Source organism: Tachysurus fulvidraco, chromosome 13 (assembly GCF_022655615.1).
Source record: "Tachysurus fulvidraco isolate hzauxx_2018 chromosome 13, HZAU_PFXX_2.0, whole genome shotgun sequence".
Lineage (NCBI taxonomy): Eukaryota > Metazoa > Chordata > Actinopteri > Siluriformes > Bagridae > Tachysurus > Tachysurus fulvidraco.
Window position 1 is genome coordinate 28,581,744 of NC_062530.1, and position 25,813 is coordinate 28,607,556.

Sequence of the window (25,813 nt, forward strand, 5' to 3'; positions counted from 1 at the left end):
CATGACATGCTCTTTTGGGGGGTTTTCATTTGTTACTTTCAATTTGGCAATTTCTCTTAAAAAATTGTTGGCTGATTGACCACAATAAAGACGTTTGCTCATTCTTGTCCAGGTCTGAGGAGTTTTCTCAGTATTTTTTGTAGTAATTATGGAGTTAAGTCTAACTAAAACAGTTTTTAGAAACCAAAAGGTCTAAGAGAAGAGGACACCCTGTGACGTGTCGGCTTGGAGACCGACTCTGAGTTACGACAGTGGACTTTAGGTACTACCCCTCAACACTACTCCCCCTCACAATATCCAACAGCCCTGTGTCATCTGTGGAGTCCTTCAAGTGTCTGGGCACTAGCATTTCGCAAGACCTGAAATGGGAGTGCAACATAAACTCAATCATCAAAAAGGCCTAGCAGAGGATATACTTTCAGATGCTTTGGAGCAGCAACTAAACAGGACAGGAACAGACTCCAACACACAGTAAAAACAGAAGAAAACTTGTACGATACAAGAACCAGAAACCAGGCAGAAAAATTCACTACTTACCGTTCACACCCTGGACACCACCTCTTTCAGCTTCTCCCTTCTGGCAGGCGCTACAGAGCTTTGCTTACCAAAACTGACAGACACAGGAACAGTTTATTAGTTTAGTTTAGTTAACAGTTTAGTCTGGATGCTGTTGGCTTACCACCTTTGCAAGTCGCTCAGGTTTGCAGACTGTGGAGTGGTGGGACACTTCCCAGTAAGCCCTCATGTCTGTCACACCTACTGGCTCTAGCCTTTTAGTTATGATGTCATAGCTAGTCTTGCCGGAGTCCCTGTCTGCACTTTGCACATAATTGACATTGTCCATCACCTGATTACAATCATATCTAACCTGATACCCTAGTCTGATACTCTCTTCTTATGAAGCTACTTCATCAGTCTTGATCTTCTACCCCTGTTTGGAGTCTCATCTCTGTGACAGAGTGAACTGTCCCTATCGTCAGCATGACACTACATACCCCACACACGCTCACTTCATTCTCTCATTCCGGACAATAAGGGCGCACACACACACACACACACACACACAAGGACTTTGTACTTCTTTATTTTTTTCTTACATATCTGTGTACAAGTTTCCTTTTGTGGGGTTAAGTTTGATAAACTCGCCTGTTTGTTGCGTCGGTCTTCCGGGTGGGTTTGGACAGCAGCCAACCGGAGCGCTGATTAGCGACTGGCTTTAAAGCGCCAGCGCTGCGCCGCACATGCGCAGTAAACCCGGAAGTCGGCGAGTTTATGTTGAGGGGACATTCCTTTTTGTGTGATTACTGTTATTATTGGTGTTGTTGTTATTACTAATGTTATTATGTTTATTATTTATTATGATATATATATATATATATATATATATATATATATATCTATATATATATATATATATATATATATATATATATATATATATATATATATATATATATTATAACTCCAGTCTATGGCTGGTTACAAGTTCCAACCCCTCTGGGAGAAATGGTTGAGTCCGAGGGGAGGGGATTACCCTTTAAAAACCAGTCTCCCACTTCAGTTCGGGGTGGGAGTTGTAGGCGTGGATGGTGGAGTTATTGGAATTGGAGAAACTATTGAAGTAAATGCACAATTGTAGGTGCTGTATCTTTGTATATAGTTTTCTTTATTTCCCTCGGATTTTCTTTTGGTTTTCTTTATTTTTCCACTTTTTCTTGTCTGGGAGTTGTAAATATTTTGGACTTTGCACTTGAGCACCCTGTAAATAAACACCACTTTACACTGAACATCACAGCGAGTATTGCCATCATTTGGGTAGAAGGCGAACCCGTAAGACCGCTCTACCACAATCTCCCAGTGGTCACCCTGCCAGGGATTGATCTACATGGTCAGCCAGTGTCTCATGGGATTGTTGTGGATGGAGCCGCCTGGAGACTGTAATGCCTTCTCAGAACCAATGTTGTAGTCAGCTGTCTGGTCTTTATCAGCAATCAGGTCTGTGCTGATCTCAGAGTTTACGATGACCCATTAGTTCCTCAGGAGCTTTCGATTCCACTATTATAAACTGTTGTAGAAAGGACATTATTTACATTTAAATTATTTACTGTAGAGTGTCACCCAAATAAGGATGGGATTCCTTCTGTGCCTGGTTCCTCTCAAGGTTTCTTCCTCATATCATCTCAGGGAGTTTTTCCTTTCCGCTGCTGCCTCCAGCTTGCTCATTAGGGATAGGGATAGATATACTGTACAGGGTAAAGGCTACAGATCGTGTCAGAGTACAAATACTGTATTTGGGGATTTTAATTTATTCAAAGTTGTCTTTTAAATCACATGTAAAAAAGGTCCGTAATATAATCAAATTCAACCTCATAACTTTAGACACATTCCTTTAGGCCATCAATTGTCTACACAGGCAGCAAAAATGTACATGCACTCTGATTTTTTTTTCACATATCTCTTACATATATCTCATATCTCTTGTTTGCCTGTTTGGTCACAGGCTAATGTGTTGTGTTTCTAATGTGTTTCTTTTTCAGGGTGACTATTACCATCTGTCTAGGGACTACAGGTGAAAAATAGCCATCTGGATAACTCTGGCATATTGACAGAAATGTTTATTAATATGCATTGTCCCTGTAATAAGCAAATAAATAAAAAAATAAAAAAATAAATAAACACACACTTCTTACACCAATTCAACACTTCTTACACCAATTCAACACTTGTTTGACTGTATATTTGTAATCACACCCCCAGTGTCACCCATATGAGGGTGGGTTCCCCTTTGAGTCTGGTTCCTCTCAAGGTTTCTTCCTTACCAATTTAGGGAGTTTTACCTTGCCACTGCTGCCTGAGTCACCTCAGACTTGCTCATTGGGGATAAATACATACAAACATACATACACTGTGAACTATATATATCTTAATCTAACTAGTTTAACTTCTGCTCTATGTTTATGTTCTGTAAAGTTGCTTTGAGACGAAGCCCATTGTAAAAAGCGCTATACAAATAAACTTGAATTGAATTGAAATATTTTAAATTTTAAGTTATTATTTTTAATTCATTTAAAACTTTAATTGTATATATTCATGTTTTATCCTTCTTCTTCTTCTTCTTCTTCTTCTTATTATTATTATTATTATTATTATTATTATTATTATTATAGATTTATTTCTTTTTTCCTCTCTCTTCTGTTTCCATACTTCTGTAAATCTGCTTTGAGACAATGGGAAACTGTTAAAAGTGCTTTTTTTTTTTAATTAAATTGAACATCCATATTCACAAATGTTTTTTTTTTCCTGCTACTTCTTAGTCTGTCAAGATCTATCCTGGACTTTGGCCTGTGCTTTTTGTTTACGTTCTGTGTTCACGTGTCTGCCCTTATCTATTCCGTTCCACCGTTCTATAAATACACATAATAATTAACCAAATGACAAACAGGTGAGTAAGATAAGCCACATGACAGAAAACACTGCCAAAATGCCCCCTATTGTTCCGGCAGAGAATGTCCAAGCAGAAGTCCTGACAGTACACACACACACATCTGTGTACATTAAGTTCACTATATAGCAGTAACATGCAGTAGTAGTACAACTTTTTATAACTGTACCTCCAACAAACTTTAACTTGAGGGATGATATAAAATACATCCTCACAATACATACATTTTTAAAGAAATGTCTCCAATTAAATAATGAAAACTACTAGGGTGGGCTTATAGGGCTGCGCGTACATGTGCTTCTCCCTTGACGCACTGAGGTGTCTCTGTCTCCGACGACGCACTTTTGAAAGACTGCAACGCACGCGCGTAAAAGCAAAGTAAAAAAAATCGCTCTTGGATCAAACTGATAAATAATTTTCTTTCCCATCGACGACATGTCCTGCATTTTAACGTAATTTTTATTGTTTATTTTTGAAAGTAAAAATTATACTTATAGTTTTAGAGTGGCTGGGATCACAGACAGGGGGCTGAAGCCACCCTAAAGAAGGTCTAGAACTGCCCCTGGTATATATTAATTTTAATAAGACATTGTTCCTGTAATGCTCTGTCTATACTGCACATACTGTATACCGTCATGCCAATAAAGCTGGTTGAATTAATCATACTGCTTCCTGAAACACTTAAACTAGCACTTATTTCCCCGTTTGGAAAACAAACAAACAAACAAAGAAAAAACCCTTCTGTTCTTTTTTTGTAAACTTGTGAACCAGTGTTATGTATATTCATATATATATTCATTAATAGAGACTTCAAAGCATTTTTTATGTCGCTCCGGATAAGGGCGTCTATCAAATGCTGTAAATGTCAATTAATTTAATTTGAACCGAGAGAGAGAGAGAGAGAGAGAGAGAGAGAGAGAGAGAGAGAGAGAGAGAGAGAGAGAGAGAGAGAGAGACTCAGTTCACAGTGAAAGTGAAAGTCAGCAAGTCGTTTTTGTGACGAGAAAAAAACCGAAGCTCTTTCATGAAAGATCACAGTGAGTATATGATTATAAAGCTGTAATATGTGAATGTTAAGATTATTTAGTAAAAGAAGAACATTTGTGTCTTACACACTTTATTGTTCTCTTTATCGGGTATTACGGTGTGACGCAGCATCTTATCCTTAGTGCAGTGAACAGACCTGTGTGTCATGTGGTGTTTCTTATACATGTGTAAAGTTTACAGGAGTTTGTTAGAGAGGGAATAATATTCATATTCATTATAATATTTCCTGACATATTTATAATATCTCCTCTTCTTTCTCTCCAACAAATACATTAAGCAGAAAACGGTGCATGCACACACACACACACGACGCCATTTTTGAATGAAATGTCAGAGAGAATTAAAACCATCGTAGTGCAAAATATGACCATTCCAAGTGTCCCCGATGTTCCGGGAGTCTCCCGCATATTTGATAGCGGCTCCCTGATGCCCGCAAATTAGTTACAATCTCCCGGAATCTAGAGCGAGCGAGCAAGAGCGCGCATGCGCAACAGAGAGGGAGAGGGGGAGGGAGAGACCTTGCGTGTGTGTGTCAGAGACATATACACTAGATGTCGCCTTGGCTATGTAGGCAAATGTCTAACGGAAACAAAATCAACATTAATCGTCATGAATACCATTTTCTAGTTTTTTTTGGTTCGTTCCAACAGTCAGACATGTATTTATCATTGAGTCCAGAGAAAATTTAAGGTTTTGGTATTAAGGTAATCTACTTTTTCAAAATATAATGCACAGTGCTAGTAGGCCTAAGTTTATTACATACATTCTTCCACTTGAGTAAACACTGCTACAATGGTGTGACTATACATGTTAATTTAAACATTTAAACATTGTATTGGGTTATTTGTATTGGTTTATTTAGTGTCCCTGCAACAACACAACCTTACACAGTTTCTTCCTTAGACTTTTGCTCTGCAGTTGCAATGAACCTTTGTGACATGGTGTTGTCTCAACTTATGAAAGGTGCAGACAACCAGTGAAAATGAGCTAATGTGGTGGTTGTCTATGCCATCTTGAGTCTCAACACTGTGATCACGAAGACCAAATATGTCCTCTGCTTTCACAACTGTGTGCTATTGTCCTTGTCCATGACTGACATCTCTGTTTATCACTTGGGAATCTACAAACAGATTCAGATTGGGATTATTTTATTTAATGCCATGTCAGCAATTAAAGCTATTTTCATGGCAAAAATTCAATTACTGTCAGGACTCAGCCCGGACTTTGGCCATGTGCCTTTTGTTGACGTTCTGTGCTCACGTGTCTGCCCCGCCCTTGTCCCTCGTTCCTCATGGCCTCTGCACACCTGTCCATCATTTGTCTAATTATTATTAGTATTTGGTCAATCCGCATTGCCTTGAGCAGCACGGAATCTTCTGCTGTCTTTTGTTGTCGTCCTGACTCGAGTCTGTGTTGATGTTTCGTGTTTTTTTTTTGTAGTTAATAAATCCTGTTTTATTGAGTTGTCCTGCATTTGGGTCTTTTATCCCCGTGTCAATGACAATTACAAAAACACAAATATCATATAAATACCATCCATCCATCTTCTACCGCTTATCCAGGGCTGGGTCGCGGGGGCAGCAGTCTAAGCAGGGATGCCCAGACTTCCCTCTCCCCAGACACTTCCTCCAGCTCTTCCGGGGGAATACCGAGGCGTTCCCAGGCCAGCTGAGAGACATAGTCCCTCCAGCGTGTCCTAGGTCTTCCCCGGGGCCTCCTCCCGGCTGGACATGCCCGGAACACCTCCCCAGGGAGGCGTCCAGGAGGCATCCGAAACAGATGCCCGAGCCACCTCAGCTGACTCCTCTCGATGTGGAGGAGCAGCGGCTCTACTCTGAGCTCCTCCTGAGTGACCGAGCTCCTCACCCTATCTCTGAGGGAGCGCCCAGCCACCCTGCGGAGGAAACTCATTTCGGCCGCCTGTATCCGGGATCTCGTCCTTTCGGTCATGACCCAAAGCTCATGACCATAGGTGAGGGTAGGAACGTAGATCGACCCTTAAATAGAGAGCTTCGCCTTGTGGCTCAGCTCTTTCTTCACCACAACAGATCGGTTTATCGACCGCATCACTGCAGAAGATACACCAATCCACCCATCTCCCGCTCCATCCTTCTATATAAATACATTAAAAACAAAACAAATATAAACAGCAATTCATATACAATAAATTTTTTTAATTAACTTAAGATAAAAAAATCCAAAACCTTTTCAGGCATAATGTCATTAAATATGTCCTTAAGTGAAGTAACTTGATAAAAGAGCATTCTGCTTGTGTTAAGTCCAGGACAATCTAATAAAATATGTTACAGAACATGCATAAAGTTTGGTTTTCACCTTTAAGCAAAAAAGCAGGGGGCAATTTTTAATTTCCTTATTAAGACCTTCGGAATCTACAAACTAACTGTAAAAAACTAATGGGTAACTAGCATGGATTAGCTGCGTTCGTTAGCCAAGGACTGAAACACACCAACGTAACCAGAAGTATAATTCCTTAACAGTCAATATCATAAAACACATTCTCACTTGTGAAATGTAATCCCTTGCTGACTGGTTTTTAGATTTCGTTCATTTGAACATCCAAACACAGCACAGAAGTCCGGCATCGTCCATGAATTCGAAGTACAAGACCCCTGCTCCAAGATGGTGGCGGTTTTGATGCATTTTTAGAACCCCAAGGCGATATCTAGGTGTAGATATCTATGGTGTGTGTGTCATTAAGCGCATGTACAGTAAGACAGAGAACATCCTGATTGGCCTGTTTTGGTAATTCAACCAATCAATTGTCAGTGTGGGCGGAGCTTTTATATCTTCTCCCGAACCGAATTAATCAGTGTAGAAACAGGAGCATCATCATGGCCCATGGCAGAGGGAAAGAGCCCCAAATAAACACAGTATAAAACACATTTTACACCAGACTACACGAAAGTGTCCCCCTGTCTTACAAGCGTTAAACATAATGATGCACTTCGCAATACCTCCCTGAAAATACTTTTTTTCAGGTTGGGATGTCTCTATAACTAATGTATTTTGAGAGATTTTGTCCTGAATTATTAATCTTACAAGTCAGAGCTACGACAGATTTCTACACTTGTAGATAATATTCAGGATGTATTCAGGATGATATAGTCTATTTATATTTACCATTTTTAAACCGTAAAGCTTTATGTAGAACATCATCCTCAACACAGAGCTGAAATAGATGACCATGTGTTTCTGTTGCATTAGACATACACGTGTATTGTTTAAAATAGGAACAAAATGGCCCAAGTTTTTTAATAGATTCATTCAGAATCAGAATCAGATTTATTGCCAGGCATGTTTACACATGCGAGGAATTTGTTTTAGTGACATAATCTCCACAGTGTAACAGGATGTCATATGCAGTATAGAAGAGATTGTATGTACACATTTACAGGTGTGAAATGTGCAGTTTAAATAAACATATGAAATATACATATGCAGATAAGTATACAATATGTACAATTTGTATGTACACGTGTGCAGTTGTGAAATGTGCAGTTGAAGTAAACAGTACAGACAATATGTATGCATGTATGTACAGAGTGCAAGTATGAAATGTGCAGCTGAGGTATACATAGTGCAAATATTATGTGTTGTGTGTTCCATGGTGTTAAGTGTTCATCAGGTGGATTGCTTTAGGGAAGAAACTGTTCCTATGTCTGGTTGTTCTGGTGCTCAGGGCTCTGTAGCGCCGACCAGATGGTAACAGTTCAAAGAGGGAGGGTGCTGGATGTAAGGGGTCCTGAGTGTGTGTGTGTGCTGGATGTGAGGGGTCCTGAGTGAGTGTGTGTGCTGGAGGTGAGGGGTCCAGAGTGAGTGTGCTGGATGTGAGGGGTCCAGAGTGAGTGTGCTGGATGTGAGGGGTCCAGAGCGAGTGTGCTGGATGTGAGGGGTCCAGAGCGAGTGTGCTGGATGTGAGGGGTCCAGAGTGATTTTCTTTGCTCTTTTGCACACTCTGGAGGAGTACAGGTCTTGGAGAGTGGGGAGAGTTGTACCAATGATTCGCTCAGCAGTCCGGACTATCCTCTGTAGTCTTCTGAGATCGATTTGGGTGGCTGAGCTGAACCAAACAGTTACTGAGGTGCAGAGGATGGATTCGATCATGGCAGTGTAAAACTGTTTCAGCAAATCCTGTGGCAGGTTGAACTTCTTCAGCTGACGAAGGAAGTACAATCTCTGCTGAGCCTTTTTCACAATGGAGTCTATGTGAATGTCCCACTTCAGGTCCTGGGAGATTGTGGTTCCCAGGAATCTGAATGACTCCACTGCTGTGACAATGCTGTCCATGATGGTTAGTGGGGGAAGAGCAGGGGAGTTTCTCCTGAAGTCCACTATCAACTCCACTGTCTTGAGCGTGTTCAGCTCCAGGTTGTTAAGGCTGCACCAGACAGCCAGCCGCTCAACCTCCAGTCTGTAAGCAGACTCGTCACCGTCCTGGATGAGGCCGATCAGTGTGGTGTCATCTGCAAACTTCAGGAGCTTGACAGAGGGGTCATTAGAGGTGCAGTCATCCGTGTACAGGGAGAAGAGCAGTGGGGAGAGAACACAGCCCTGGGGGACACCAGTGCTGACGGTGCGGTTGCTAGATTTGAGTTTTCCCAGTCGCACTAGCTGCTGCCTGTCTGTCAGAAAGCTGGTGATCCACTGGCAGACAGAGGAGGGCACGGAGAGCTGGGTTAATTTGGGCTGTAGGAGTGATGGGATGATGGTGTTAAAGGCAGAGCTGAAGTCCACAAACAGGATCCTCACATAAGTCCCTGGTCTGTCCAGATGCTGCAGAACATAATGCAGTCCCATATTAACCGCATCATTCACAGACCTGTTTGCTCTGTAGGCAAACTGCAGGGGGTCCAGTAAGGGTCCCGTGATGTCCTTCAGATAAGCCAGAACCAGTCTTTTAAATGATTTCATGACCACAGATGTTAGAGCCACAGGTCTGTAGTCATTAAGTCTGGTGATTTTGGGTTTCTTTGGGACAGGGATGATGGTGGAGCTTTTGAAGCATGAGGATACTTCACACAGCTCCAGTGACGTGTTGAATATCCGCGTGAAGATGGGGGCCAACTGATCAGCACAGGCTTTCAGACAGGCTGGTGAAACACTGTCTGGGCCTCGAGCTTTTCATCTCTTGGTCTTCCTGAAGACCTGACACACATCATCTTCACTGAACTGGATTGAAGGTGTGACTGATTCGGGGGTTACGGAAGGGGAGAATTGGGCTTTTTCAAACCTACAGTAGAACTCATTCAGGTCGTCTGCCAGTTGTTGATTCACCACAGTGCTTGGGGGGGGGGGGGGTGTCGTGTAGTTGGTGATGGCTTTCAGACCTTTCCACACTGAAGCTGAGTCATTGGAGGAAAATCGAATCCGTAATTTTTCAGAATCATTCCTCTTTGCCACTCTGATCTCCTTTCCAGTGTGTATTTGGCCAGTTTGTACAAGACTCTATCCCCAGTTCTGTGAGCATCCACTTTGGCCTGGCGGAGCTGGCTGAGTTTCGCAGTGAACCATGGCTTGTTATTGTTGTAGGTTAAGTGAGTCCTGGTAGGAATACACAAATACTCACAAAAACTGATGTATGATGTTACAGTCTCTGTGAGCTCGTCCAGGTCAGAGGCAGCAGCTTCAAAAACAGTCCAATCCGTGAGAGAGAAACAGGTTGTAGATCCTGCTCTGCTTCCTTAGTCCATCTTCTTACAGTCCTTAATACAGGTTTAGCTGTTTTTAGCTTCTGCCTGTAGGTCGGTATCAGATGGACTAAGCAGTGATCAGAGTCCTAGAGCTGCCCGTGGGACAGAGTGATATGCATCCTTTATTACAGTGTAACAGTGATCCAGCGTGTTACTGTCTCTGGTGGGACATGTAACATGCTGTCTGTACTTAGGCAATTCACGTGAGAGAATCGCTTTATTGAAGTCCCCAAGTATTATTACTACAGAGTCCGGGTGTCGTTGCTCACTCTCTGTGATCAGATCAGAACGAAACAAAACTCCCGCGGCGAATAGAACGGTTTGCAGTTAATGAAGAGTGTTTCAAGATCTGGACAGCACATCTTCTTTAACACAGTTACATCAGACATTAAGTCTGCCGAGTTTTCAGCTCTTCAGAGCGGACCGCTACGCGGAATCAACGGGGAAATCGCGTGGCGGCGGGACGTGTTTTTACATCAATGAAAGGTTTCCGTTAAACAGAGAGCAGCAGAGTTCGAAAAATCCTTATTTTTCCAGGTGAGCAGAAGGAGTTCGTCTGTTTTGTTGGATAGAGAGCGGAGATTGGCCAGATGAATGCTAGGCAGCGGTGTTTTTAGACCGCGCTGTCTGAGTTTCCCCGTCTGCGCGTCCTGAAACGCTTAAACAGCGCAGCCGCTCCTCCAACTACGATATTCAGTAAAACGTCCGAATACTCAAAAACCGGAAAAATAGCTTGTGGTGTGTGCTGCTGAATGTTGAGCAGTTCATCTCTGGTGAAACTGATCGGGTTTTCTTTACAGACAACAGGAAAACCTAACAAAATTAGAACAAACACTGCGGAGCTAAGCACTGAGGCTGCCATTCGCGGCGCCATCATGGATTCATAACTTTCTTGGATTCATTCTTTTCTTTAGTGCCGTGTTAAAGTACAGGACCTTTATATTGGAATGTCACATGCAACATTAAACCACTTGTGGACCTGCAGATATATTACCTTTACACATTTTTAATGCTGTCAGTAATAAAAACTCATTGTTTGTTTAACACTCTGTAGAGGTTTTGTGCTATTCTTTATACAGTCTGCATTTCTATTATTTTCTTACAAGCTTTGTTACGATTTAATATCACAAAGTCAGTTTCAGTTATCAGTTACTGATTCACAACAGTTTATTTATTATAATAAAAGATTCCAGGCAACTGTGAGGTTTGATTTTTTCTGTTTACATACGTTTAATTTATTTAAACTCCTATATAATTTAAGCTCATATTCCACTAACCAGAGCCTGTTAGAGAGAAAATGGTCAGTATTTCAGTGATAATTTACAGAATCTTGAAAGCATTACTTTATTTTGTAAGTAAGGCTAAATATTAATTCATGCAACAGAAACATAATTTCACATTCTTCTGTTCTTTTCTTACCAGGATCAAGTTATGTTTATACGATAAAAACCTCTGACTGTTTGTTATAATGTCACGGGAGTGTGAGAAACTCCAATCCTCTGAAATGAGTCAACAAGAGAAGCAACACAAGAGGTAAGGATGCAAATGTTTTTATAGTTTATTAAATATTTCTCTAACTAATACAAACCCCTTTTCCAGAAAAGTTGGAAAAATTGCTAAAATGTAATAAAAGCTAAAATGTGTAATTTGTTCATTCACTTGGGCTTTTAACAGGTAAAAGGACAAAGACAAACTTCTCTCTCTCTCTGTCTCTCTCTCTCTCTCTCTCTCTCTCTCTCTCTGTCTCTCTCTCTCTCTCTCTCTCTCTTTTCTCTCTCTCTGACACTGATTTCCATCAAAATTGTGCAGAATAACAAATCTGAAAACACAACAATTCAGACTAAACTGAAAAAGTAGGTATAGTGTATAAAAGGAAATCTTACTGCTGATTGAACGAGACATCTGTCAGTTACGATATACAAGTAGGAAATTGTTTATCAAACTTTACTTCCTGTACATTCCTGGGTTCTGTGTTCACTTTTTTGATAAGGCACTTTTAAATCTTAGAAAGAAAATAACAAACATTTATTTATATTTATATTATAATATACTGAATTGTCTGTGCTTTTGCATTTGTTATTTTGTTTTCTAGTTTATTTTGTTTTTCACTTCTCAGCCACTGTAGTATATGTGCATGAAAATGTGATTCATTACATCATGTAGATAAAACTACCAAAAATGTTTCTCTTTACTCTTTAGTGGAACAAAGGGAAGGCCAGATTCCCCTGTGCCCAGTGGTGTGTCTATGAAGAGTGATCAATCAATGCCAAACCCACTCAACTTTACAGGTGGAACATCCTCTATGGAAAGGTATTTCTCTCTCCTCACAGCCTCAGATATAACTTTACTAATGGTTCCCAGAGTTCAGGTTCTTTTTAGCTTCAATTTAAAGTTTTGTTTAGTTGTTAAATTCCGAAGCTAGTAGTGAGCTAGCAACATATAGCAGTGATGATTAAATGTGAAGGATGGATGGATGGATGGATGGATGGATGGATGGATGGATAGATAGATAGATAGATAGATAGATAGATAGATAGATAGATAGATAGATAGATAGATAGATAGATAGATAGATAGATAGATAGATAGATAGATACTTTATTTGTCCTTGTAATGAATTAAAAAACTTCCAAGAAGTATCCACAAACTGGGGCATTAAGGTATACAATAAATAAAGCTACAGTTGTATGCAAAAGTTTAGGAACCTCTGACAATTTCCATGATTTTCATTTTGATCTATCAAATAACTGAAGGACACAGTAATATTTCAGTAGTGAAATTCGGTTTTCCTCATTTACCTTTTGAAAAAACTTTTTCCTCTCTTCTTCTGGGTTATTCAGGTCCTGTGTAATGTGCTTTAATATACTGTATGTGCTGAAAAAAATTAGTTTTTTAAGGGATTTGATTAAAAAAAACAATATTCAGGTGGACTAGAAGATTGTTAGTGAAAAATCTAGAATGTTTAACCAGACAAATATTCCTTACAGATTATAGGGTAAATATATATATATGTATATATATATATATACATATATATATATATATATATATATATATATATATGTATATATAGAGTATATATATATATATGTATATATATCTATATACATATATATATATACATATATATATATATATATATATATACATATATATATAGGTATATATATATGTATATATATATATATACATATATATATATATATATATATATATATATATATATATATATATAATATATATATATGAAATATTTGTTTTTTCCACAGAACCTCAAAAAAGAATCCAAAAATCATCTCTACAACTCGGATGGAGTCCATATTCAAGGTGTGTGTTGTGTGTGCTGTGTTACAGCAACATTATTTTAATCAGACAAAAGTGCATTTCAGTCTGATTTAATGTCACCTTTACCTCTGACTTACAAAGTGCTCACACTGGAGACATCGATATGAAATAAAGTCTCTAAAGAAAACGTCACCATATTAATGATTACACACCACATTTTTAATCTATACATGAGGAGCGTTTCCCATATGAGTCCCTGTAAATAAGCTGTTACTATAGAAACCCTTTAGAATGTGAAATTAATCCAGTTCACATCTTCTGACCAATCAGAATTCTGTGATATAAAAACCATATAACAGATTATGTAGCATTTAATTTTTTTTTTACTTATTGTGTTAAATGTGTGTTAAATTAGGAGCTGGAGCACAAATTCATCACACTGTTGAAGAATGAGCTGAACAGGTTCAAGAAGCTACTTAGTGCTGATTACCCAGCATGCTCTGGGGCAGAGGAAGAGGATCTGCACTGTGTTAGAGAGAGTGTGCTGAAGATCACACTGCACATCCTGAAGAACATGAAGCAGAAAGATCTCGCTCACACACTGCAGATCAGTAAGAGCTTCTTATTATTACATTTTATCACATGAATGGAAACACACTGGGCCACTGGGCCATATTATCCTACTGATTATTATCCTAATGAATACAGTTTTACAACAAATACATGACCCAGGGTTAATCCTAGTGTTCTGGGTCTATTACGTCTTATTGATGTATTTATTAGGAATATAATACCATTTTTGACCAAAATTGAGTTTCACATTAAGTATATTGTTTACATTAAAATGATCATCATCACATTTGTCTGTTTGATAGAGCTGGCCTCTGTGTATCAGAGAAATCTCAAATCTGGACTGAAGGATAAATGTAAAAGAATTAATGAAGGAATCTCACAGCATGGGACATCAACACTTCTGAATCAGATCTTCACAGAGCTCTACATCACAGAGAGTGGGAGTGGAGATGTCAATAATGAACATGAGGTGAGACAGATTGAGACGGCGTCCAGGAGATCAGCAACAGAGGAGACACCCATCAAATGTAATGAGCTCTTTAAAGACAAGTCCATCAGAACTGTGCTGACTAAAGGAGTAGCTGGAATTGGAAAAACAGTCTCTGTGCAGAAGTTCATTCTGGACTGGGCTGAAGGAAAAGCAAATCAGGACGTCCTCTTCCTGTTTCCACTTCCCTTTAGAGAGCTGAATCTGATAAAGCAGGAACAATTCAGTCTGATGAACCTTATTCATCAGTTTTTCCCCATGATTAAGGACTTGGAAGTAATAGACAGCAATGTCTACAAAGTTTTGTTCATCTTTGATGGTCTGGATGAGTGTCGACTTCCTCTAAATTTCCAGAACAACGAGATGTTGTGTGATGTGACAGAGTCAGCCTCAGTGGACGTGCTGCTGACGAACCTCATCAAGGGGAATCTGCTTCCTTCTGCTCTCCTTTGGATAACCACTCGACCAGGAGCAGCCAATCAGATCCCTCCTGAGCGCGTAGACCAGGTAACAGAGGTACGAGGGTTCAGTGATCCTCAGAAAGAGGAGTACTTTAAGAAGAGGATCAGTGATCAGAGCCTGGCCAATAAAATCATCAGACACATGAAGTCTTCAAGGAGCCTCTACATCATGTGCCACATCCCAGTCTTCTGCTGGATCTCAGCCACAGTTCTAGAGAAAATGTTGGGTGAAGCAGAAAGTGGAGAGATCCCCAAGACTCTGACTCAAATGTTCACACACTTCCTGATCATTCAGATCAAACACAAGGACCAAAAGTACAATCTGAAATATGACCCTGATCCACAGAAGAGCAGAGAGAGTATCATGGCTTTGGGAAAACTGGCTTTCCACCAGCTGGATAAAGGAAACATTATGTTTTATGATGAAGATCTGAGAGAATGTGGCATTGATGTCAGAGAAGTTGCAGTGTACTCAGGAGTGTGTACTCAAATCTTCAGAACAGAGTCTGGACTCCACCTGGGGAAGATGTTCAGCTTTGTGCATCTGAGTGTTCAGGAGTTTTTGGCTGCATTATATGCGTTTATCTGCTTCACTGACAGAAAACAAATAAAAGAACAAGTCACTGATCTGTCTGGTCTTTTCAACAAATCAGAAATGTCTGACTTCCTCAAGGGTGCAGTGGACCAGGCCTTACAGAGTGAAAACGGACACTTGGACCTTTTCCTCCGGTTCCTTCTGGGCCTCTCAGTGGAGTCTAATCAGAAGCTCATTCGAGGTCTACTGACAAACACAGGAAGCAGCTCTGACTGCCAAAAGGACATAGTTGAGTACATCAAGTTAAAGTTTGATCAAAACCCATCTCCAGAGAGATCAATCAATCTGTTCTACTGTCTGAACGAGTTAAATGATGATTCACTGGTGAAAGAGATCCAAAGCTACATGAGCTCAGGTCGTCTCTCTGAAGCTGAACTCTCACCTGCTCAGTGGTCTGCTCTGGTCTTTGTGTTGCTGACATCAGAGGAGGATCTGGAAGTGTTTGAGCTACAGAAGTTCATAAGATCAGATGAATGCTTTAAGAGACTGTTACCAGTCGTCCAGGAATCCACAAAAGTTCTGTAAGTAAAACCTGTTTCTCCATTTAGCTGCAGGATACATTCAGGATCACACTGATGCCAAGAAATGTTAATCAAATGGCATTAAACATTACAAATATAAACAGGTATTAAAATTAGTTTGTATATGTTTGTATATTTTACCAGCAAATTACAGTTTTAAAAGTTAGTGGACAGCAGAACATCACATGCATGTACAGTACTGTGCAAAAGTTTTAGGCAGGTGTGATAATTGGAAATAATTGAATAATTGAATGTGAAATAATTTGATTGAATGGACTTGATTCCTCTTTGTTGCTCTAACAGTCCAGCAGTTTAGAACAGTCCTGCTTAATACAGCCAGAGTAAGATACATCTTTACTTACTGATATTTTCTCCTTTCAGGCTCAGTGAGTGTAACCTGACAGACAGAAGCTGCTGGTCTTTACACACAGTTCTCAGCTCAGAATCCTCCAAGCTGACTGAGGTGGATCTGAGCAGTAATCCTCTGGGGGACTCAGGAGTGAAGCAGCTTTGTGCTGGACTGAAGAGTCCAAACTGTAAACTGGAGACACTGAGGTCAGTTCATCTTTATTATTCAAGTTCAGGTTTCAAGTTAGAATCAGTAAGCAGCATACAGGGAAATACCAGGAGTCAGACACCAGACATCTAACAACTAACAGAAACAAAAGGCTTGGTAATTCCAGGTGTAACACAAACTGAGCATTACATCATCACAATGTGAGATGTGATAGAACAGAAGAGTGTGAGCAGAAGTCTGGTGATTGTGAACAGGTTAGGGGTAATGGGTGCTGGGATGTATTGTCTAAACTGCCATGACTGCAGGCCACAGTGCATTCTGGGAAACTGAGTTCATTGACGGGGTTGACCTGACACCAGAAAAATAGTAATAGTGCCCTTTTATTAATTGATTAAACTGGACGTGTTAATATGAGGATTGATTTGGAAAATAATTGTAGGTTTATGATCAGGTGGCTAGAAACTACAAAGACCACAAACCTTTAAAGAAAACATTACAGTTACCTTTTAATTCTGATTCTGATATCCTGTCAGGACTCAGCCCAGACTTTGGCCATGTGCCTTTTGTTTATGTTCTGTTTTCACGTGTCTGCCCCTCCATTGTCTTTTCCTCCCAGCCTCTGCACAACTGTCCCTCATGTGTCATGATTATTAGTACTATTTAGTAGAGCCGTGTTGCCTTGTGCAGCGCGGAATCCTATTGTCTTCATGTCTGGTTTTGTCTTTGTCCTGTTTCGTGTTTTGTTTTGTTAAAAAAATCCCTGTTTATTTTAGCTATCCTGCAGTTGGGTCCGTTTTTTTTACCTCGCGTAACTGACATATCCATTCAAACCACCAAGCAAAAGCATTTTAAGCTAAATCCTACCAAACAGGATATGTTAGATTTAGATCTCTTTCATGAATAAATAATAATAGACATTTGTTCTCACAGACTTCCAGACTGCAGTATAACAGAGGAATATATATATATATATATATATATATATATATATATATATATATATATATATATATATATATAAATAAATATATATATATATATATATATATATATATATATATATATATAAATATATATAAATATATATAAATATATCAGTTGTGCTATGTTTTTGCATAGTGAGAAAATTAGGTCAAATATTTATGATTACATTCCTCCGGATGCTTTGTTCTTATCTTCTAATCATCACTATATAAAAATATATTATTATTTCTTGATTGGTTTAAATATAATGTTATAATTTAATGAATGCCATTTTTGCAGTTCGCTAAACAGCTTCTTAATTCAGTATTTGCTTCCTTAGATGTTGACTGTATATTTCCTATTTTGTATAGACTTTCAGACTGCAGTATAACAGAGGAAGGATACATCGCTCTGTCTGAAGCTCTGAAATCATCTCACCTGATAGAGCTGGACCTCAGAGGGAACGACCCTGGAGCATCAGGAGTGAAGCTGCTCACTGATTTACTACAGGATCCAGACTGTAAACTGAACACACTGAGGTCAGCAAGATACAATACATGGTCAAATGTCTGTGGCCCCCTGATCATCACACAAATCCACAAAGTCCCCGTCTAACATCTAGTAGACATTTACCATCTTAGAAAAGGCTCCTTATTTTGTCAAACAAAACTTTTTGCCTGGTTTAATGAATTTCTCTACTTAGCTTTTATCATCTGTTCTAAAATTCTCCTTGTTGGGGAAATAAATGTTCATATGAATTCTCACTGACAAACAGACACAATTATAGAAGACAAGAGCATTCTGTGTCACTTACAGAAGTCAAAGAAAGAATCTGGTTTTTATTGAACACATTAGTACTGTTACAGTTATAGACCTCACAATGTAGCAGGAAAATGTTATTTTATAGTTTTTATAACTGACTATAAAGAGTTAAAACTCATACAGAAGACAAATGGTGACATTCTGTCTGTATCTATCTGTGACTTACTGCCTGATCTCCTGTTTGTGGTTGTGAAAGTTCACATATTAAAATATCAATAGAACTAATTGTGGATTTTGGACAGTTGACACTAAATAAGTCAGACGTGTCCCAGTACAATTGTGTCTCTACCAGTAAAATATCAAGGTAATATTCCAGTAACAGAAAACATAGCTGCTGTCTCACCTCACTACACCTCTTAATAATATATTCAGTTTAACCCAAAACCTTTTACATTTAATTAAGAATCACTCATTTTTAAGATCAGTAGTTAAAATGATCTGATACTGAAGGTTTCAGCAGAGACTGACATCTAATGGAGGATTCAGGAGGCTGGAGGTAAAATAAAGGATGAAACTGTTAATAATTTAATCTGTTTCTGTTTCCTGACTACAGGCTGTTAAAAAGTCCTGATGCAGTGAAGGTCTGTGATTCTCTGACTGAGGTTCTGGGTACAAACCCCTTACTGCTGAGAGAACTGGATCTGAGTGGGAAAATAAAAGGAGACTCAGGAGTGAAGCAGCTCTCTGTTCTACTGAAGGATTCACACTGCAGAACTGAGACACTTACGTATGTCACTTAAATGTTTATAGACTTAACTATTACTTTTAAAATATACAATTATACTTTTTTTATTAACTATAATCACTGTATAATTCATATAAACTCATTGTCATGTGATCATCAGAATAAAATGTTCCTTAAAGTGAAGATCTTCTTTCCACTGTTTCTGGTTATCTTTAGGCTAAAGGTCTGTAGTATAACAGAAGAAGGCTGTTCAGATTTGTCTTCATCTCTTTATTTAAATCCTGCACACATAAGAGAGATGGATCTGAGTGAGAATAAATTAGGAAACTCTGGAGTGCAGAAGCTTTGTGTACTGCTTCTGCTCTTTAACATGTACATAAGAGCTTGTGACTTTACATGTAGAATACAAACGCAGGCTACATGTAGAACATATATGTCTTAAATCTTCTTGGCATTACGTATTGTATGGATGCTTAAAATAATACAATGTTAAGTCTTTATCAGACATCAGAGTATCATTAATACCACACAATGGTCTCTCTTTAGACTTTCAGACTGCAGTATAACAGAGGAAGGATACACTGTTCTGTCTGAAGCTCAGAAATCATCTCACCTGATAGAGCTGGATCTCAGAGGGAACGACCCTGGAGCATCAGGAGTGAAGCTGCTCACTGATTTACTACAAGATCCAGACTGTAAACTGAACACACTGAGGTGATTCTTCTATAAACAAATACAATTAATTCAATTTTAAATATAAATGAATTCTATAACCTAATAACCTTCTTAGTTTCTTTGTGGAAAAAAGATTAAGTTTATAATTTAAGATTTACATTCATTTATTAAAATCATGACACAAGTAAAAGCAGCCATTCTGTTCTCATTAATATGGGTCTAATTATACTGTAAACACCAAATAAAAATGACTTTCTGCAGGTTGTTGAAGAGCTCTGCTGCACAGGAGGCCTGTACTTGGCTAAATTCCACTATAGGTACAAACCCTTTACTCCTAAAAGAGCTGGATCTGAGCAGGAATGAACCAGGAGACTCAGGAGTGAAGCAGCTCTCTGCTCTGATGGAAGACTCTCACTGTAAATTTCAGATAATTAAGTAAGTTTTCTTATATATGTTTCTCTATCAGCTGAGTTTTATTAATAACATGTTTTTAATGAGACCTGCCATTATGTAAACACCAAGTATTCACTAATGTATTTTAATTATAATTTAGTTTTCTATAATTGATGAAACAACAGAATTTATCCTGTCTTTCTCCAGAGGAACCTCATATATAGGTCTTATAGAGACACCTGGGTCCGTTTTTTTTACCTCGCGTAACTGACATATCCATTCAAACCACCAAGCAAAAGCATTTTAAACTAAATCCTACCAAACAGAATATGTTAGATTTAGATCTCTTTCATGAATAAATAATAATAGACATTTGTTCTCACAGACTTCCAGACTGCAGTATAACAGAGGAATCACAGAGGTCCTGTTTTACTGAAAAGTGTTAAGTTATTAAACAGAAGTAGAAATGATCAACATGTTCGACATTTTCAGTTAAATCTTAAAACAAAATTTAAAGTCAATTAAAAGAGGTAAAAAAAATATATTCTGTCATAAATAACCACTAATGACCTCTAATGATCCAAATGAACCCAGAAGACTTACTTTGGTCCACATGATAATAAAATGACTTCCATCATGTCTACAGAATGAAGACTGAGTTTGTAGCTCTGATAACATGATGTTTCATATTTAGGCTGAATAAATGTAATCTGACTGTGGAGAGCTGTTCAGCTTTAGCCAGCGCTCTGAAACTCCAGTCCTGTAGTGTGAGAGAACTGGACCTGAGTGAAAACAGTCTGCAGGATTCAGGAGTCACTCAGCTTTCTGCTGGACTGAAACATCAACACTGTAAACTGGAGACATTGAGGTAAAATGTAAACTGTGTTGTGGGTGAATTTTGGTATATAGACACTTATTGTGTTGAATTTGTACGTTTATTGTTCCTCTGATTTCATCAGGCTTAACACATGTTCTATAAGTGATAGAAGCAGTTCAACTCTAGCTGAAGTACTCAGATCTGAATATTCCCATCTGAGAGAACTGGACCTGAGTAACAACAGTCTGCAGGATTCAGGAGTCACTCAGCTTTCTGCTGGACTGAAGAATCCACAGTCTGCACTCACAATACTGAGGTGAAGTAAAAGCTGAAATCATGACTAAGTCTACATTTAATAAACAGTCACAGTGAAGCATCAAAATATTTTTATATAAATTTCCAAGGCTGCCAACTCTCACGCCTTCAGCATGAGATTCACGCAATTGACCCAATTCTCAGGCTCTCACACCACACTCCCATATTCTCACGCCACACCCCCATATTCTCACGCCACACCCCCATATTCTCACGTCACACCCCCATATTCTCACACTACACCCCCATATTCTCATGCCACACCCCCATATTCTCACGCCACACCCCCATATTCTCACGCCACACCCCCATATTCTCACGCCACACCCCCATATTCTCATGCCACACCCCATAAACTGTGCAGTCAGCCGTTCTCCCTCCCATCTCCCATTTACCATGTGAATTGTGAACGCAGGCAGGTCAGTGAGTTACAGGGCACTCCGTGTCTCCGTCCACTTTAGGCTAGTAACTAATAGGTCTGTTATATAGTTTATATAGAATTAAGTTAGCATTAGCAGAGTTGTTTGTTTTGCATCAATGAGCAGTTATTTTACATAACTTTATCATAAAAAACAGTACAAAAGCATTTCCAGATGACAAATATCTGGACATGTCTAGTAGTTAATGTCATCTCTAATGACAATCAAGATGGCAGACTTGGAGCCAAAGTTGGCAGCCCTGATATAAAAAGCCATCAAGGTCTAGTACATAAGGTCTTGTACTGTGCAAAACAGTTATTTTTATTATCAGAGTCAGGTGTGTGATTTACCAATTATACCAAGAAACTGAACTTAGTAATCTGTAAACTTCAGTTAGTGATGTTAATGTTGAATGGTTTGTCTTTAGGTGATCAATCATTCATCTAGTTTTCAGTCTTTTTCAGTAGTAATGAGTAGTTTGAGGAGAAAAGACGCTCCTCTGCATACAGAAGTGTTAAAGAAAAACCCTGTGATTTATTGTGTTTTCAGACTCAGTGAGTGTAATCTGACAGAGAAAGGATGTTCAGCTCTGCTCACAGCTCTCAGATCAGAACACTCCACCCTCAAGGAGCTGAATCTGAGTAAGAACAGGATTCAGGATTCAGGAGTGAAGCTGCTCTCTGAGGAACTGAAGAAGAAACACTGTAAACTGGAGACTCTGAGGTAACGTCTAATACACACTTCATTTATAATCCAGATGATGATAGAGACGTGAAATACACAATATTTTGTGTCAAAGTGTTGCAGTGACTGTGGATTTCAAACACTCCAAGTGCCCAAGAGTCATGGGCACTTTAAAATCATCTTATTACCAATATGCTAATCATGCTAATAAAATTAAGCTAATCTGTAAAATAATTTGGTTATTTTGAAATAACATGAACAAATGTCCTTAATGCCCCCACATGAGGGAAAAGGGGTAAGAATATAAATGACAGTCTCATATTAATTATCATATAATCATCTGTGAATCCCAGTACATTTACAGAAGGAGTCTCCAGTATCAATAAATCTAAGACATTAAAGTCTCCACAACAAAGACTTTCTTAGTGTAAGCTGCATTTTTTAGTTATTAACTTCAAGTAAAAGAAAAAAGAGAAGCCAGAACAACTGTTTATAGTGGCTATAATTAGATTAGATTAAATTAGATTCAACTTTATTGCCATTACACATGTACAAGTAAAAGGCAATGAAATGCAGTTTAGGTCCAACTAGACTGCAATAGCAGCAAGTGCAGGATATACAGTTTGTACAACATTTAGATAAGTTAAATAAAGTGGTAATATGGAAGTAATTTACAGATGTGTGTGTACTATGAGCATAATATACAGATGGCTATAGTTATAACTGAAATTTACAGAAGGATGTGACAAAATATGGCTATTGCTATAAACAGTAATTTACAGATGAATATGTACTAAAAATATAATATGCAGATGGCTATTAGTATAAACTGAAATTTACAGAATGGTATGTGCTATAGACAATGTATGTACAATAAGGATATACTGTAATAAGCAGATAATGTGAGTAAGAACAGGAACTTACCTGTTTTGGGGACTTTCTACAACATTTAATGTCTGTAACAGAAAAAAACACGTGAATGTGGAGCTAAAGGAAAATATTATCCATATATTACCTTGTTATTGTGGAGTATTGTGTGTAGATCGATGAGGAAAAAATGAGTTAAATCTGTTTTAAGGTGAAGCTAAAACCTACCAAAATGTGGAAAAACTTTACAAACTCTGAGATTTTTTCATCTGCACTTTATATTTATTTTTATTAAAGCAGACTGAATTTGAGAGGACGTGTCAGACTGAATAGAGAAATATATATTTTAAATCATTTATATTTACTGGTATGGTCCAGTTATCAGTACTGACTTTATAATGTCTCTTTATTAGTTCAGAAAAATTCAGACATCACAAATGTGTAATTCAGAACATGTTCCCAAAGAGAACAACAACAGTAAATACAGTTAATTTATACACTGAACGCTGCCACATTTATACTCCTGGTTTTTACAGAGACTTACAGACCTTTCCTACATAAAAATAATACAATTGGTGTAATTTTGTGTAGACTTTCAGACTGCAGTATAACAGAGGAAGGATACACTTTTTTGGCTAAAGCCCTGAGACAGAATTCATCATCACACCTGAGAGAGCTGGATCTCAGAGGGAACGACCCTGGAGCTTCAGGAGTGAAACTACTTACTGACAACAAAGTTTACAACCTGACACTGAGGTGATTCTATAAGCAATGATGATATATACAAATATCATATTAAACAAATATAATTTCTGTTAAAAATAACTTTTCCTTCAAACCTCTACAGGTTGTTAAAAAGTCCTGATGCAGAGGAAGCCTACACGTGTCTTACAGACATGTTCAGTAAGAACCCCTTACTGCACACGGAGCTGGATCTGAGCACCAAAACACCAAAGAACATCAACGTGAAGCAGCTTTCAGCTCTGCTGCAGGATCCACATTACAGACTGCAGAAACTTACGTAAGAAACTATAAACACACAGATCTCTTGTTTAGTCAGGAGTGACTGTAGCCATGCTAACTGTCTTAAATATTATGGATTAAAAAAGCGATCGTCCCACAAAGACAAAACTACAACATTGCTTCCCGAATCCCGATCCACCCCGGTCCGACTGAGTGAGTGACGCATCAATCTCCAGTCGCTGCTGCTGAAAGGAGCTTCTCTAAGCTCAAACTGATTAAAAGCTACCTGAGATCACAATGGCTCAAGAATGTCTCAGTGGACTTTCAGTCATTAGCATAAATCATGTGGTCTCACAACAGCTGTCTTATGATGATATCGTAGATGACTTCGCTGCTAGAAAGGCAAGGCGAGTAAGGCTGTAGAACATTTAGAACATTATAGCTTTTGCATATAGTGCATTCAAGTTTGTGTATAGTTATTTATTTTTGTGCAATGCTCTTATTTATAATTTTTGGAATGTTACATATGCTGTAAGAAAGGCAAAGTAAGCAAGGTCTCCGTAATATAGTTTTTTTTATATAGTTTGTGTGAGTTTCCAAAATATTTTAAAAATAAAGAAAAACAGGACAAAGTTGTGCAGTTTGTTTCTGTATAAGTTTATGAACAAAATGATCGGAACACAATTGTCTGTGATTCCATGGGGCACCAAGTGAAATCTTGTCTAAGGCAGCAAATTGGCCAGGGCCGGCCCTGACTGGGTGTAATAGTGACAGAGACTAACCTCCTCCTCTCTCTCTCTCTCTCTCTCTCTCTCTCTCTCTCTCTCTCTCTCTCTCTCTCTCTCTCTCCAGGTTGTATATATGGGACAGTATGACAGATGATGACTGTTCAGGTGTGTTTTCTGCTCTGGTTTTAAACCCTTCACACCTGAGAGATCTGAATCTGAACTGTAATAAACCAGGAGAGTCTGGACTGAGAAATCTGTGTGATTTCCTGAAGAATCCTAAATGTAAACTGCAGACACTAAGGTGAGTAATAATGTCTTAAATAATAGCATGTGTATTACATACAAAACATTATTTCTAACTTAGTCATAATAAAGGACAGACAGAGAACAGAGTAATAAACAGTCCATTAATCCAGTATCAGGAACAGAGTAATGCAGATCAGGCAGGAAACAGGCAGGGACAAACTAGGCAGTGTGTCATAGAGCAGGTAGGAATGGGGGACAAACCAGAGGCAGAGCAGGAACATTAACCAAGCAGGATGTACACATAGAGCAAAGTGAGGAGACCATCTGGTGAAGAACATGTTTGACTTGTTCACTGTCTATTATTTATACCTTCCAAAAAAAAAGTTATTTCACAATAAAAAATAAAACGTTCTTTTAGTTATTAAAAGAACGTTTTATTTTTATTGTGAAATAACTTTTTTTTTCTTAATAGAAGAATTCCTTTCTGTAAAACAGACTTTATTTAACACTTTGGGTTTTCTGACATTTTTAGAATAGAAGAGTTTACAATTCTTTGCAGTTTCTCAGTGACATGAAAAGCTGCTGTCTCATTAACTT

At 38.5% G+C, this 25,813-nt stretch overlaps 3 protein-coding genes across 3 annotated transcripts in view; all 3 read left to right on the forward strand.

Annotated features, from left to right (window-relative positions):
• Positions 1-25,813, forward strand: part of LOC113657299 — a 1,727,325-nt gene that overhangs the window by 1,296,209 nt on the left and 405,303 nt on the right. Inside the window, exons 162-167 of the mRNA XM_047822072.1 lie at positions 16,504-16,677; positions 17,974-18,141; positions 18,978-19,151; positions 19,656-19,823; positions 20,046-20,219; positions 20,872-21,045. Of these exons, the coding sequence (XP_047678028.1) occupies positions 16,504-16,677; positions 17,974-18,141; positions 18,978-19,151; positions 19,656-19,823; positions 20,046-20,219; positions 20,872-21,045 (1,032 nt within the window). The remainder of the gene's footprint in view (positions 1-16,503; positions 16,678-17,973; positions 18,142-18,977; positions 19,152-19,655; positions 19,824-20,045; positions 20,220-20,871; positions 21,046-25,813) is intronic.
• The window catches only part of LOC113638759 (protein NLRC3-like), a 266,503-nt gene that overhangs the window by 158,268 nt on the left and 82,422 nt on the right, over positions 1-25,813 (forward strand). The gene's annotated exons all lie outside the window — the stretch shown is intronic.
• LOC125146165 (NLR family CARD domain-containing protein 3-like) lies at positions 4,368-16,126 on the forward strand. The gene is made up of 6 exons (XM_047822131.1): positions 4,368-4,479; positions 11,623-11,733; positions 12,400-12,510; positions 13,470-13,527; positions 13,901-14,096; positions 14,361-16,126. Exons 2-6 carry the CDS (start codon positions 11,669-11,671, stop codon positions 16,124-16,126), a joined length of 2,196 nt encoding a protein of 731 aa, XP_047678087.1. The 5' UTR covers positions 4,368-4,479; positions 11,623-11,668.